This window comes from Manduca sexta, chromosome 16 (genome assembly GCF_014839805.1).
Source record: "Manduca sexta isolate Smith_Timp_Sample1 chromosome 16, JHU_Msex_v1.0, whole genome shotgun sequence".
Classification (NCBI taxonomy): Eukaryota; Metazoa; Arthropoda; class Insecta; order Lepidoptera; family Sphingidae; genus Manduca; species Manduca sexta.
This window is the reverse complement of record NC_051130.1, coordinates 6,657,738-6,673,431: the sequence shown is the minus strand read 5'-3', so window position 1 is coordinate 6,673,431 and position 15,694 is coordinate 6,657,738. Positions and strand designations below refer to the sequence as shown.

The window sequence follows — 15,694 nt, the reverse complement described above, 5'->3', positions numbered from 1 at the left end:
GAGAATCTTGAAATTTGGTAGGTACAAAGCCACGTGTTATAGCACAGATAAAGAAAAATTGGAGAAACCGTAATTTATTATCTGAATGATTTTTCGAATACATACAAGGAAAATAGAAATTCTTAATTCCTTACCAATTATAATATAACTAAGGAGTACTTATGATTTTGTGTGGGATAAAAATAAATATACATAGGTATGTATTATATATCTCTTTATTATATAAAACTAACAATTGTAAATTATAACTTGTAATTGTTACAGTGTTGTTTTATTTACAGGCTATCATCGCATGAACACATTACATAACAATGAACAAATGGATGCACCATAAGTGCGGTGCATTCTAAAAATAAGGTTGAATATAAAACTAGATTTAGGTTTCACCAACCGACATTACGTTACACTAAAACATTTATTTTAATTTACATTATAAATTTAACATAAAGCTTACTTAAAACTAATTCATTCATAGGTAAAGGTAAATGTTATAGTTGTAGGCTTATATTATTATGATAAATAACTTCTATGTCGAATACAGACGTCATCCCGCTTAGAAGCATAAATAAAATAATAAGTTCCAAAGTTTAATGTGTAAATGGTGTAATCACATCGAAAGATGTGGGAGCGTTGGAAAGACATTTTTCCACTTCACGAATATATGAGTAGCGAACTAATCGAAAACGCAATATAATTCCCATTCCTATATAAATATCGAGGCAGCACAATATTGTAGATTATGTCCTTAATAGAAATCCCTTTATAAAAAAAAAATACGATAGTCAAATCATAATGCAGAAAGAATTATGAAAATGCACTAAAAACATAATAAGTTACAAGCGTTTGAAATCAGTTTTGAGAGTGACCACTTGGGTCACTCTTAAAAAACAGAAAAGAAATGCATGTTGACAGGCGAGAAGTCACCGATTGTAAATAGGCAAGGTGGCATAAGAAAGAGATGGAATGATATACACGACTTATAGTTTATTGCAACATTTTAAACAAGAATTTCTAGTCATTCCATGTAATTTTTTTCTTTTTAGTGTTTTTATCGATAACGTATAAAATACCTATGTATAAATAAATTATATATACTTATATATTAAAATATAGGTAACGTTTGAATAAACTATGCATGATAAATTTACAAACAAAATATGCAACTAAAACTAAAAAAAAAAATTTACAGCTTTCACTTCTACATATAGGATATATATAGTCCATAAAAGGAGAAATTGGTTTTAATTTTTTTTTTCAAATTAAAAGACAACAAGAAATCTACAGAGCTGTGACGTCATTGTCGTAAGCGTGCTTCTCTTTCTCGGCCGGGTTCTCGACGACGTCTCGCTCTTGTTTCTTCTGTAAGAAGTATAGTATTCTGAAAGTGTGATAAAAACCTCTTTAAACAATATTAAAATTAAATGCCACTTTTTGTTAACATTATCTGCACTAGGGGATTCAATATCGATTAAATATTGTTGGGACTCACACAAAATATTGCTCGACGTGAACATTTAAACCTTGACCCCTATACAGAGTGTATAATCGCTTCAAGCAGATCAACACTCTCCCACACAGTACGAAATTAACGTCTATATAATATTAATAAGTCAAGCAAAAACTGTGTACCTGATTTTACGAAAATAACGCAAACGGATTATGGAATTTAGCACATTAAAGTTTATATGGAGAAGGAGGCAACAATTCATATTTGTTTATAGTATACATTAAAAAAATATTACACACAATACCATTCGTTGCACACATATTGTATACTCTTTTGTTTATGGTAAATGTCTGTGGTCAAACTGAGAACATATTAATAGTATTATTTGACTTGTCGCAACTCTTACTGAATTATAATATCATAATATATTACGTATTGATACGGAGAGATAAGTTTATACCTCTTTTTAACGCCCGATGGAAAAAGAGGTGTTATAAGTTTAAAGTATTTGTTTGTGTGTGTTTGTATGTCTATGTTACAGGTATTTCTAAACAAATGGACCTATTTGAATGCAGATTTTTGTTAGAGAGTTGATGTGATCGAAATGATTCTTGGCTATAACTTATAAATATTTATCTTCCAATGAAATGCCAGTTCTTTCTTACTTCCACAAGTCTAATTGACTTGAAATTTGGTATACTGTTACTTAGATAGAATTTATAACATATGGTAACCTTGCGCTGATGCTGCATTATCAAGTAGTCTGCGGGATACCTAACTCCCAGGGCGAGATTATTCTTTTTTAATATTTTAAGTACATTGCGCGCATGTATGAGTGCGAGATTTGGCATGATTATAGTGCATATAAGAAGTGCAGAAAAATAAAATGTACTTATTTATAATATTTGTTAGAAATATATTCAATGCCACGGTAAAGCTTTGACCACTAGTAAGAATATAATGCGGTATGCAGCACAATGTGACGTATCAGCGAGGGAAACTTGTATTTTTTATTCTTGTTGATGATAAATATTTATGTGACATTTGTGTTTTATTATTCTATTCGCATTTGAATGCATCTATCGATCGATACCTATGAGTGAATCTTTAAAAATATTAATTGGTTAATGAAGTTGTCTGACCACCTTGCAACAAAAAGCGGTTTACATAAAATAAGATAGGATTATCAATCCTTAAGATTTTTTTATGTGTATCGGACCCCGCATTCCACACTGGGAGTAACCTGCGAATGGGATACTGGAATCCCCGAGCTTAGTGACTGCAAGGCCCTGGAGAAAAGTGGGGAAGAGGGGGAGTACATCTAGGGAAGCAAGTATAGGGGAACGGGAAGGAACCCTCTTATTATGGGAGGGGAGAAGGCCAGGAAATGTTCCCGAGCTCTCTTAGGCCTCCATGTGAATTTGGCAACCATGAGGCTTACATACTTAACTGAGCGCTAAGGCCCGCGAGACGTGTCTCACCGTTTATGGCCGTGAATTTGGTATGAAGATCGAGCGCACAACAAATGCCTTGGGAAGTGAATCCTTAAGGTTACAGGTAAAAAATACCTGATAAAGTGGAAAGCGTCATCAGTGTTGTTAAAGAGCAAGAATATAATAATAATAACAATATTCTGTGAGCAGACAGCTGTATTGCAAAATTGGTATCTTTATTTACTACCTACGTGATCAATTTAAAATTTGAAGTTATGGTTAGGTATTATAATAAAATGAATGGGAAATTCCATCATGTCTTTCTTAAATATGATACAAAAAACATCCTAGACCTTTAAATCTTATTGTTAAATGGTGTAGTATTGTTGATTCACGACATTATTGCATAATTTATCCTACTAATATTAAAAATGCGAAAGTTTGTGAGGATGGATGTATGGATGTATGTATTAATGTATGTACGTATGTTTGTTCCTCTTTCACGAAAAGACTACTGAACGGATTTGATGAAACTTTACTGTAATATTGGTTATACATCAGAATAACACATAGGCTACAATTTATAATGATTTTGTGTAATTTGGAAAAAAAAAATTGCTACTTGGCGTAGGTACGCTGCCTAAACCGTTGGAGTTACAAAGATGATATACCGTAGGATTGTTTGTCTTAAATGGTTATAAATAAAATTCCGCAACAGCATATGTTACACATAAGATAGATATACATCTACCTTATGTGGAAGCCACTGTGACCAAAATAATGAGCCATAAATATAATTAAATCGGGTACATTTTTTACAATGCACATTTTAGGATATTTATCAAAATAAATGTAATCGCTTTAAGTATTTCATGTAGATAAACTTTATCTTTTTTTGTAACTTATACATATTATAAAACAAAGTCCCCCTTTCTGTCTGTCTGTATGTTATCGGTTTTCTCAAAATCTACTGAACGGATTTTTATGAAGTTTCGTATGGAGATAGTTTTTTTTGGGATCGGACGCCGCAGTCAACGTCGGGAGAAATTCGCGAACGGGATACTGGAGTCCCCCAGCTTAGTGACTGCAGGGTTCTGGATTAAAGTCGGGAGTGGATAGTTGGGAACCTCTTAGGATGGGAGGAGAGGAGAAGGCTAGGAACTGGAATAAGTAAGTACTAATTTAATATTATTATTGTTATGAAACTTCGGGTTTCAAAGATACAGAAGAGAATTCTTTAAAATCAATTGTGATTAGAATGATACGTTTTGCGTTGTCTTCAGTGTAGCTTTAAAATGCCTTATATTAAAAATAAATGGTAGATTGACCTTCGATTTCGTAGATGCACGAAGGAACTCCTCAGACGTTGAATACATAATCGTCAAGTATTTTCACTTGATATACAATGATCTTCCTTCTCTAAACACCTCGCAACTACTCAAGGACGCAAGTAGTTTTGTGTGACAGCGACTCGTGAGTGCCGGCATTCTGACTTTTCTGTATGTTTTGCATCACGACGTTTCTATACATCGCACTCTTAACAAAATAATGAACTTTTTAAAATTGTTAATTTGTGGCAGTCGTCGGAAAACTAATTTTTATTTGCTACCATTTTTTTGAAGTTGCTATAAAATTGAGCTTATATATAGTAAATAATGTAACCTATAGCATGAAAAAAAAATGGTAAAAAACTAAAAGGTCTCAAACAGAAATTGGTTGTTTGACGATTCCCACAAATTGTCAATTTTGGAATGGGTCATTATTTTATTAAGAGTGCGACATTTTGTATGAAAGGGTCGCGGAAAAGACATATGTCCGCACCACGGCCGCGTCTTATTTTTCCGTCTGTCCAGCGCATAACGCTGCGCCTGTCGGCACATGTGGAGAATTTATATCTTTTCTACCTTATCAGCTATCAGCTCTGCGAGCTATGCAATTAACTCGGAAACAATAAATAAATAAAAAATAAAATGCTTTATTCATCACGTAGGTGAACATAGTTGCACTTATGATAAGTCCAAGGTACATGAGAATATTTCATTATTACTTAATTAAATTAGCTTATATAAACAAAGACAATTTACATTGATAATAAAGTGAATGAAAAATATAGTAAACAAAGAAGCCAGCTCGGGCTGGCAGGAAAAAAGAAATAAAATAATGTATATATGTAATTTTAAATAAATAATAAGGGAGAAACGCGCGATCCTCACCGTTGAGGACAATAAAAACCCTAACCTAGCTAACCTACCAAGAAACATTTATTACCGAATATAACTATAAGTAAAAATACGAAATTCCATTCATGGTGATTTGGTAGTCTTTATAGCTCGGTGCTGAAGTATTATTTCGGTACGACTACCGTGCTCAGGTCTCAGATTCAATCCACGGGTCGGGTAATGTGGTTAAATTTTTTAGGCTTATTATAAGTTCAGTCTGAAATTTGTGCCCGTTATCTAGAGGCTCGCTCCCTTTCACATTATGGGATGAAATATGTACCAGCGAAATGTGGGTGCATTGGTATCTATGCGTCGCGGACAAAAGGCGTGATTAGGTATGTGTATAAAATTTCGTTTGCATATCACTGATTTGATTTCTTCTAGGTATTTAATTACGTAATATAATATATTGACCTTTTATATAACATTCAATTCAAATTATTCTGTACAACGCGTTTATATTAAACAAGTATTTCAAGTTAATAGACGAAGAATTTGATAAACAACCTTGGGATGCACCTCCGGTTAAGATCGGATGTCATTAAAGTAATTAGGATCATTAAAAATGTCTCCGACGACCGCAGCAGTGCTTAACCTTGGGTGCGACGATAATAATTATTCATGTTGTCTGGAAGATTAGTCGAGAAGAGAGAAGAGAGAGGGGTTGTCTGGAAGAGATCGCTTTTTAGCGATAAGAACGCCCATTGGTGCACTTTTTTATATGATGTAATAATTGTATTAATTTTTCTGAATTTGGTGTATGCAATAAAGTGTTTCATTCATTCATATTATGAAAGCCTAAATTCAGTATTGATAAAGATTCTCAAGATTCTGATAGGTGAAGCGTCTTTAAAGAAACAAGGAACACCGCCTGGCAGAAAGCTTTAAACATTTCTTTTCATAGTGTCATGCTATGTTATGCAGTAAGTTATGACGGTTTTAATACTGTTTATGTGAGTGGTTATCATCTAACAACACTATTAATCTAATTTTGTAATGATTTGTTTTTTTATAAAATTATATTGAAAACTAGCTGACCCGGCGAACTTCGTACCGCCTATCAGTCGACATATTGATATTAATATTTATACGATACTAACGACACTCAATTGTTTTGCCTTCCCAGAACCCCTCCACTAATACTTAAACTTTATGGTATGATATTAAAGTTCAAATTGACTTTTAATTATTATTACGAATCTTTTGTATGGGAATATAGAAAAGTGATGTTTTTAGACTTTTTCAGGCAATTTGTTAAATTTTTCTCTCCGTTAGAACCATCATCGTACTTCAAGGAAAATTATAAAAAATAGAATTAGCAAAATCGGTTCAGCTGCTCTCGAGATTTGTGCTTAGCAAGACATTCAGCGAATCATGTTTATATTATAGATTTCAATATTCGCGGCTTCGCACGCGTGAGAACCTTTTACCGCTACAATAGTTCTAAAACCCTACAATGGTGTTTATCTAAAAAAATAGACTAAATACTTATATAACTTCCTTTGGGAGCAAATTACCGAGATAAAAATAGCATATGTGTTAATCCAGGATATGACCAATCGTGCTTTCCATCTTATTCCGTTCAGTTATTTTTGCGTTTACTTCTAACAAACATTCAAACATTTTCACATACTTTCGCATTTAAATTAGAAAGATAGATAAGAAGTATTATTTTATGGCAATTTATGTTGTAGACAAGTATGTATACAATATGACCTTATACGGAAACATTATTAGGGTAGGTAATTGTAAAAAAGGTTGATTGGACAATTCCAGGACGTACTTAAAGACAAATAAAATTAAATAAAAGTATAAAAAGACCTCACCCAAATATGATGAACGCTGGTAGAGTCAAAATACTTGCTAAAAAGTAGATTGCTCCGGGCAATGTATTTATGGTATTAACAAAAATTTCATTGAACAATGGTATAACTGCTGACGCCTGGAGTGCATCTGTTATTTCCAATAAAGAAATCAATGTACCTGAAAAAAAAAAATGTGGTGAAAAAAAGTAGGAAATGCATTTTGTAATAGAATAGTTTAATAAACGAGTCAGTGTATATCTTGATATTAAGTGAACTACCGCTCGTAAGCACAAATCCAATACCATATCAGAAGAACCAAAAACACACATTACCGACCAGAAAACAAAACATAAAATTTTATTTTAAAAAAATAGAATACTCAAGAACGACAAATAAATAAAAGTTATTTTTATTATAATAAAAAAGACGATTGGTGATGACAATCGTTTGTTTTTTAAAACCACAACGATTATGTTTAAGTGAAGTGTAGCTAGATGTTTTTAAAATTCGTTTCTAATATTTCAAATGGCTTACAACGGTAACTAAAGTTACTAATGGGAGTCCTATTATCAGGCCCCCGTTCGCAAGTACTAATAATGCTCATAATAATAATGTATTCAGCTAGTTCCAAAAATATAATCAAACAAATATCCGATTAATTTTAAAATTTTCGCCATTTTTTATGACTGTAGTAATTATATCTGTCAAAATAATAGTTGGGAACTAAGTTTTTTGACATTATTATAAAGATAATCTTGTTGCGCATATTTTTATAGCAACATCTTCGAAGTTAGATCATCTAAACAAAAAATATTACTGTTGACGTAAGATTGTACTTATTATACTCGGTATATTTACGAAATTACATCAATTTGTTCCTATTAAAGACCATGGATATGTTGAATCGAATAATTATCATGGGAAATTATGAATTTCGAGGTTAAATAATAATGTTAAAATCTTGAAGAAAAGATGTTTTAAGACCGTACAACGCATTGTACCTACTCTCCATTTGATTACTGTAATTTAAAACAACAAAATCCTAAGTGAGATTTCTACATGCGGGCCATGACTTCTTCATTTTAAAATCATTGACATGCTTCGCTCCTGATGTGTCATGTTGAGCGGCTTTCGAGAATGGATGTCTATTGGTTTCATACAACATTTCTCTGACATGGAAATATTCACGATTATTCTAAAAGACCTTACCGAATACGGAAAATAATAAAAAATCACTCACCAACTTTATCAGGATCAACAACTTTTGTTCCAATCGACTTGACAGCCGTCACTCCTACATTTCCAAATATTTCAAACGCTGGACCAGCGAAAAACCATTGCTTTGTTGGTGCTAGGCCATAAACTACATATGAAACTATTTTGCATCCAGTACCTATAATTCCTAGGAGGGAATCATGCATTTTCAGGTATTTACTGAAAACAGTTATTGCCACAATAGTTCCTGAAAAATAATGAACATCTTTGTTATTTTGAACCGACGCATTATAACGTTCTAGACTAAAGAAATGATTTTCACCTCATAACTGGAAATTTGACAATTTTGGAGACAAAGTTATTAGTGGTTGTAAGCTGCGTCAACAGCCTGTGTATACTGTTTGTAATAGAGAGTTGTTATAATAATTTAAATCATTAAATATTTATGATATTTTAAAGAATATTCAACCCTATAATAGTATAATTCTATGACATAAATCTAGAATTAATATTATTTATATATTTTGCATCAGGTATCCACATAAAAATATAAGCTCAAGACGAAACCAGTTTTATTTATAATAATTACAACACCTTTGTTGCGAGTTCATAATGTTAAAGCAATCTATTTATTTATATTATAAGTATGTTAAGATGTTTCAATGATTATAAGTTCACGTCTAAACCAAAGATTGGCATACTTATAGACTAGATCAACGCCTGGATGGCCACCTTCTATCAGGTGCCTTCGCCCTTACTCCACGTCAATAAGAGATCGGTGTAACATATTTATTCCTGCATATTGTTTAAACTATTTGGAATTGATTTTACGACCGGTCGCCTGTCTCATATCAATCCTCTCTTATCCAACTAGGAGCAGATGTTCTTATAGAATTTAAATAATGTGATGAGAGAATTGGAATTTGAATGTGGGATCTCTGAACTGTTGCCCATAAACATTGAGGGTTGAAAGTTTGAATGAACGTTGTCTGTATGCCCTACGCAGTTCCCAAAAAAGCGATAAAGCCTTGGGATAAGGTAAGATACTTTTTATTTAGAAATGCAAGGTAAAACTTGATTGCCAGGTAGTATACCATCTACGCGGTCAGACGAGTTAAAGCACTGGATTATTCGCCTTTAAGACGTTCTGCAAACGTTGTAACCTTTTTTGCCGAGAAACAATGCACTACTGTAAAACTGACCCTTGCTCAAAATGTCAAAGTGGCCCAAGCTAGTAGTGTAATGTTTATCAGTACCAAGTTGACAACGTCTGAATAGCTTTCTATAAACTAATTCGTGGTGTTTTTAGTACATTTATACAAAATACAATCAAATTGACTTACCAACTGTTGGCACTAATGTGGAGTATGTACGGAACATACTTATCTCCACAGTACTCATGAGATATCTATGAGTGTAATATTGGTATGCATTACCTCCTGTACCTAAAAATATACAATGACAAAACTGTACTAAATTTGTATAATAACATTATTTTTAGATTAATGAATTAACTACCTAAAGAATTGTGAAAAATGTTTTTAAATGAAATGTCACCATAGTAGGCACATAATAATTCCACAAATGGAATGATGCTTCCTTTCCTATAGGTACTCTGATGGTTATAATTATTTTATTTCTTGTATAATATAATAAAACTTGGGATATAATAGCTTATAACAATGTTATTTCAAAACAAAATTATAATGCATTATCTACCATAGATAGTATTATCTCAATACTATATTGCAAACATAGAATAATTAATGAAATCACATATTTTCAGTAAAACGCTATCGCTAAAAAATAAGCAAAGGTTTTATTATAAAAAATGGTAAAATACGTACCTTCAATCGGACCCGTAATAAAAACAAATGCACAAAGCAGTAGAATCACTCTTATCCTTTGTTGTAAAGGAATAACTATTACTAAAGATATAGTATCCCAAATGTTGTACGGATTAAAGAAACTTATTAACTTTGCTATGAATGTTCCTTCCATCGCTTCATTTCTAATGTCGTATATTTTGATATATGTATAGATAAGGCTTAAGGAGTTTAAAGCTAGGGCAATCGTGAATACTCCGTAATAGCCGACTGCGTTTAACAAAGTACCACTTATTGATTGTCCAAATATAGAACATAAAGGCAAAATGATACTTAATATACCCATTCTAAATGTGCGCGCTTCCGCGGTAGTCACATCAGCAATGTAACTGAATACACCCAACAAAAGTATTGAAAAACCACCCGATAATGCCGTTGGCAACGATTCTATCAGCGCAGTCAGCCACAAAGGCCATTCTACAAAATAATACGTAGTGAAGAATAGTCCAGAATATGATATACTTTCTCCTATGAGCGGCATCATTATCAAAACTTTTCGATTTCCAGTGCGGTCGCTCCAAGCTCCGATGAATGGTAAAAGAATTCCAGGGGTACATTTCTGCAGTAGAACCAGATATGTGTTTACATTCGTTACAGCTAACGAAATCTCTGTTCGGAGTTCATGAGTTCTGTTATCATTTTTGAGATTTTTGATAATATCTGTACAAATAGTTTCGTTGTAATGTAAATAGGTGCGACATGCTTTCTCTTGGTTTAATTGTTCTATCGCTATGTTTGATATAATTTGCGCGAGAAAATAAAGTATCAAACAAGGTTCAACTGTAAACCAACTGGCTAATTTCTTAATCCGCTCAGGCCATGGGACTGGCGGTTCTTCTTTCACTTCACTTTTTACGTTGGCTGTATCACTATTTTTTTCGGTGTTTGGAAGTTCCAAACCGTTTTCGTTATTTTCATTCATTTTTCACTAATTAATTTATAATTTGTAAAGAACTTAAGTTGTAAATGTGCGTTTGCTTGTTAACACTAATCGACACTGAAGGTTCTCCTTGACTCGATGCATGGCCAATGCAGTCGAAAAAACTTGTCTTTCTTCTATTACATAATTATAATATAACAACTTGTGGTGTATCATCTTAACATGTCACTGATTCACTATTACAAGTTCCTATGTTACGCTTTACTTTTGTTGCAATAACTAGATTAAAGATTTTCATGTTGGTAAAAATAAGAAGCGATTCGTTATTTATCCCCCTTTTTTGATCTTTCGGGATTATTAGCAATTTCCACTGAAAAAGTATCATGTGATATACACGGTGTCCCAGAAAATAGTGTCAAGCGAAGTTCCAGAGATAGAGCACCCTTTAGGGTATCCGAATCATCACGTGTATGTTCCGTGATTTTTTATAGATTTCGAGTTATGAATATATTTATTGAATTTTTAAGAATTTTCGATTTGAACGATTAAATGTTTTCTTTTTAAAAAAGTAAAAGACTTATTCGAGATTTTTTTATTGCAACTAAATTTACATTAGTTGTACTAATTTGCTAAGAACAATTAGCTTCGTAACTTTAACGAAAATTATGAAAATGTTGGTGTAAAGTGAAAAACTTACGTTCTATGAATTATGATTAAAATTTTCTTCTTTAAATTAAAATCTAAAGGGGTGACTTCTTGGTTCTGAGGTAGGCTAAAAACTTTTCCAGACTCTCAACTTACATATTCATTAAAAAACATAGTCCTTGATAGGGGCTATTTTGGCTAAAACACAGCGAGGTGGAAAATTCTTAAAATTTACCATCAGATTACAATTATTGTTTGTGACGTCTCATCATTCCTAAGGTTCATTAGTATGTTAACTAACCAAAAATGACTGCAAGAAAGCCTCTGAGTTAAGCATTTGGCATATTCTCACGTTTAAGTTCAATTAATTTTGCATGATTCGTTCTCATGGTTTGAGGGTTGTAAAAGTGGATGCAACTCTTTTACCTGCAATTAAGGCCCGACCGAGACGGGTTTTTCAATCTCGGCCGAGACCGAGACCGAGAGCCGAGACCGAGAACAGACAAATCGTGAATAAACTATAAAAATGTTATTTACTGTTTAATACTGTACTGTTTTTTACAAAATAACATAAATGATAACATAAAAAAGCAATTTTTCGGCATTTTCACCCTTCAAAGAGTGTCTCCTTTCATCGTACAACTCTCCAGCTTAACTAAACAGCTGTTCACTTGCTACACTAGTAGGCATCGTCCCTCCCCCTATACCATGTATTAAATATTTGATCCCACTGCTGGGAACAGTTCTCCTCTACTACTGAGAGGGTTTAGGCATTCACCAAGCTGGCCTAGTGCGGGTTTGTTACTTACTTTTATTAACTATAAAACACTGAACGAACGGCACGAAGGCAGCCGCAGGTCACCAACTGAGACTCCAACCAAGCACAATGCAGGCAGCCTACACTCACTCACATCGAGCAACGAATATGGCCGCGCGCGGATTCGAACCCCATTCCGTTCCTTACAAAATTACATCTCGGTCATAGCCGAGAATCTCGGCGGTTTTTAGCCGAGAACCGACACATTTTTTTTTTTTTTTTTTTTTTTTTACTGACTTACGTTTGTTAGCCTGGCAGGGCCGGCTTATACAAACACACCGGTCTTGCGGGTGAGTGCTTTAGGCACTACGAGCCCTTAAGTGACCATGCTGAGGGCGACCCTCTAAAGGGTCCCAGCCTGGGCTCAGGACGGCCACTGAGAGAAGATGTTTTTTGGGGACATCAACGATTATGGAAACGCGAAAGGTGCGCAAGCGACCTAACTGTCTGTCATGATTACCTCGGCGCCCGGGCCGGAATTATCAGAAGGGTCGGGAGGACGGGGGACGCGGCGAGGTCCTCGACGGCGAGGACGGAGCAGCGGTCGCGTGGAGTGTTTGAGCTTTTTGAGCAGCTCGTGCTTTCTACGGATTGCCAGAGTTATATCGTCCTCTGGGTCCGATAGAACTGAACGCGGTCTTCTCCATTTCGCGCGGTTGAATGGAGTGTATTTGGAATTTAATCGGATTAGCGGACTCGGGTGATTGACCGCCTTATCGAAATAGCGTCTGCTGGCCATGTGCATAAAGTGCCTGATGGTCGGCATATCGATGTCCACGTGGAGGTTGCGATTGCGAACGTACCACGGGGCACCGAGTGCACGTCTGAGAAATTTGTTTTGTAACACCTGCAGACCCTTAAGTCGAGCAGGCGGTACATGCGCGAACGCTGGGGACGCGTACGTCATGATCGGTCTAACGCACGTAGTAAAGATCCTAATCTTGTTGCGGATAGACATCTAAACTATTTTTGTTCAAGAACCAGTGAAGCTGGCCCATCGCGAATGCGGCTTGCGCGCGTACCGCATTTACGTGTGGGACGAAGGTCAACCTCTGATCAAGGAACACACCTAGATATTTGACCTTATTGGTCCAAGGGATGATCTGGCCAGACAATCTAACTGAAGCGTTAGGCGCTTCTTTCTGAAACTTTCTATAGAAAAGGATAGCTTGACTTTTGGAGGGGTTGACTGTGATGCGCCATTTGCGAAAAATCTCGCCGAGCTGGTCGGCGGTGGCCTGCAAAATGCGCACCACATGTTCCGGTTCTCTACGTGAAGCGTAGATCGCCGTGTCGTCCGCGAAGAGCGCCAGATGGGCGTCTTTGTATTTAGGAATATCGCTAGTATATAGCGAGAAGAGAAAAGGTGATAGCGCGGAGCCTTGAGGGACTCCAGCCGAGATGGTATGACGAGGGGAAAGGGTGCCCTCGACGCGATATTTGAAACCGCGGTTCGACAAAAATTCTCGTATGATGTGCACGAGCTGTGTGGGCACGTTGAGAGTGTACAGCTTGTACAACAAGCCGTTGTGCCACACTTTGTCGAATGCTTTCTCAACATCGAAGAAGAGAGCACCGGTATAAAATCCTAGCTTAAATTTAGAATAGACATGCTCCGTGATGCGGAGTATCTGATGCACGCAACTGTGCCTATTTCGGAAGCCAAACTCCTCCGGAGGGAGCAGATTGTGAGAATGAGCTACTATTTTGAGACGGTCGAGGACGATCCGCTCATAAAGTTTCCTTATCGTACTGAGAAGGCTAATGGGCCTATAAGAGGCCGGTTCTGACGCGGGTTTACCCGGCTTGTGAATACCTATCACGACTGCTTCTTTCCAGGCCTCAGGAAAGTAGCAGTTCTGGAATGCTGCATTGAGGATGTCAGCAAGAATCTTGACCAGATGCCCCGGTAGCATTTTCAGTAACCTAGTGGGGATACCGTCAGCCCCGGGGGCTTTTTCGCCTATTTAGTGCCTTGATCAGAGCGACGACTTCTTCAATCGTCACCGGCGCGAGGGGGTCGGGGGGCGCGTCGACGTCCGGGTCGATTGTTTGGATCGGTCGCGGAATAGGCGGCGGAGGGATCGCGTTCCCATTTCGACGAATGTGTCTACCGCACCAAGATGATCGTGGTCTACGGGGGTAGATGCGAGCGAGCATTGAGACTGCAGGATGGAGGCTAATAATTCCGCTTTCTCGTCGTCGTCAAACGCGCGGCGTTGATTCGGACGATTGAGCGGAGGAAAAGAGGCCACATCCTTTCTCTTGAAAGAGCGGACCAGCTTCCAAAAAGCCGTGTGGGTCGGATTGATTTCCAACAAGTGCTGTTCCCACCTCTAATCGACGTCTGGCCTCACGTCGGAGGTAAGGCGCAAGACGCCGTCGATCCGGGGAGGGATCAGACACGCAGGCTTTTAGTGCTGCGTTTTGCCTCCTCAGCACCCATCTCACGTCATCGGGAAGATGCCCTTGACCATTGCCGGTCTCGGGCACCCTCTCGGCAATTTCGCTCAAGACGTGGTGGAGATGGTTGGTGAAGGAGCGAATCGCGCCGGTCATTTCCTCGCGAGTCACGATGTTGGGCGGAATAGAAGAGAGATCATTAGATGAAGTGTCGTTGAGTTTAGTGCTTAAGAGCCGCCAATTCGTCGACATTTTCACCTGACCGTTAGAACCTGTGTCTGAAGGACCGTTATGGGGGGCTAGATCTAGGATCACAGGTCTGTGGTCAGAGTCTAACTCGTGTAACACTCGCAGGGAACGCACGTTGAGACACACGTTCCTTACGAGTGCTATATCTAAAATGTCTGGTCTGTAGCTATCGTCTATGAAGCTATAGTGGATGGGTTCAGAAGGAACCAGAATACTCATGTCAATTTCGTCAAGACAGCTCTCGAGTGCTGCGCCCCTACCGTTGGTAGAGTTGCAGTTCCAGAGAGTGTTTTTGGCGTTAAGGTCGCCCGCCAGAAGGACGGACTCCCCCATGCTAAGTAGGGTTACAAGTTCGTTGGAGTGAAGCTCCTTACTGGGTGAGATAGGCCGAGATCAGAGTGATCGGCGGGTGTCCTGTCATGGAAAGCCTGCACACCGAAGCCTCAATGTTGCTCACGCTTTCGGGGGGGTCGAGAGGTATGCAATGCAGGGACCTTTTGTAATAAATGAGAGTGCCTCCTTTAGGGCCATTGGTGCGATCGTTTCGCACGAGATTAAAATTGGGAAGTTTGGGACTGCGTTGGGAGGGTTTGAGGAACGTTTTCTGGAGGAGGAAGACGTCCAGTTTATGATCGCGAACAAAATCCGAGAGTTCGGCTCGTTGGCCTCGTAAACCATTAAGGTTGAAAAAGCCC

General features: G+C 37.0%; 1 protein-coding gene across 1 annotated transcript; it reads right to left on the bottom strand.

Moving 5' to 3' along the window:
- Nucleotides 1-227: 227 nt before the first annotated feature.
- LOC115453276 (proton-coupled folate transporter) lies at nt 228-11,087 on the bottom strand. Its single transcript, XM_030181965.2, has 5 exons — nt 9,967-11,087; nt 9,463-9,564; nt 8,145-8,366; nt 6,926-7,082; nt 228-1,378 (listed from the first exon to the last, which is right to left on the bottom strand). Exons 1-5 carry the CDS (start codon nt 10,925-10,927, stop codon nt 1,279-1,281), a joined length of 1,542 nt encoding a protein of 513 aa, XP_030037825.1. The 5' UTR covers nt 10,928-11,087; the 3' UTR covers nt 228-1,278.
- Nucleotides 11,088-15,694: the final 4,607 nt, after the last annotated feature.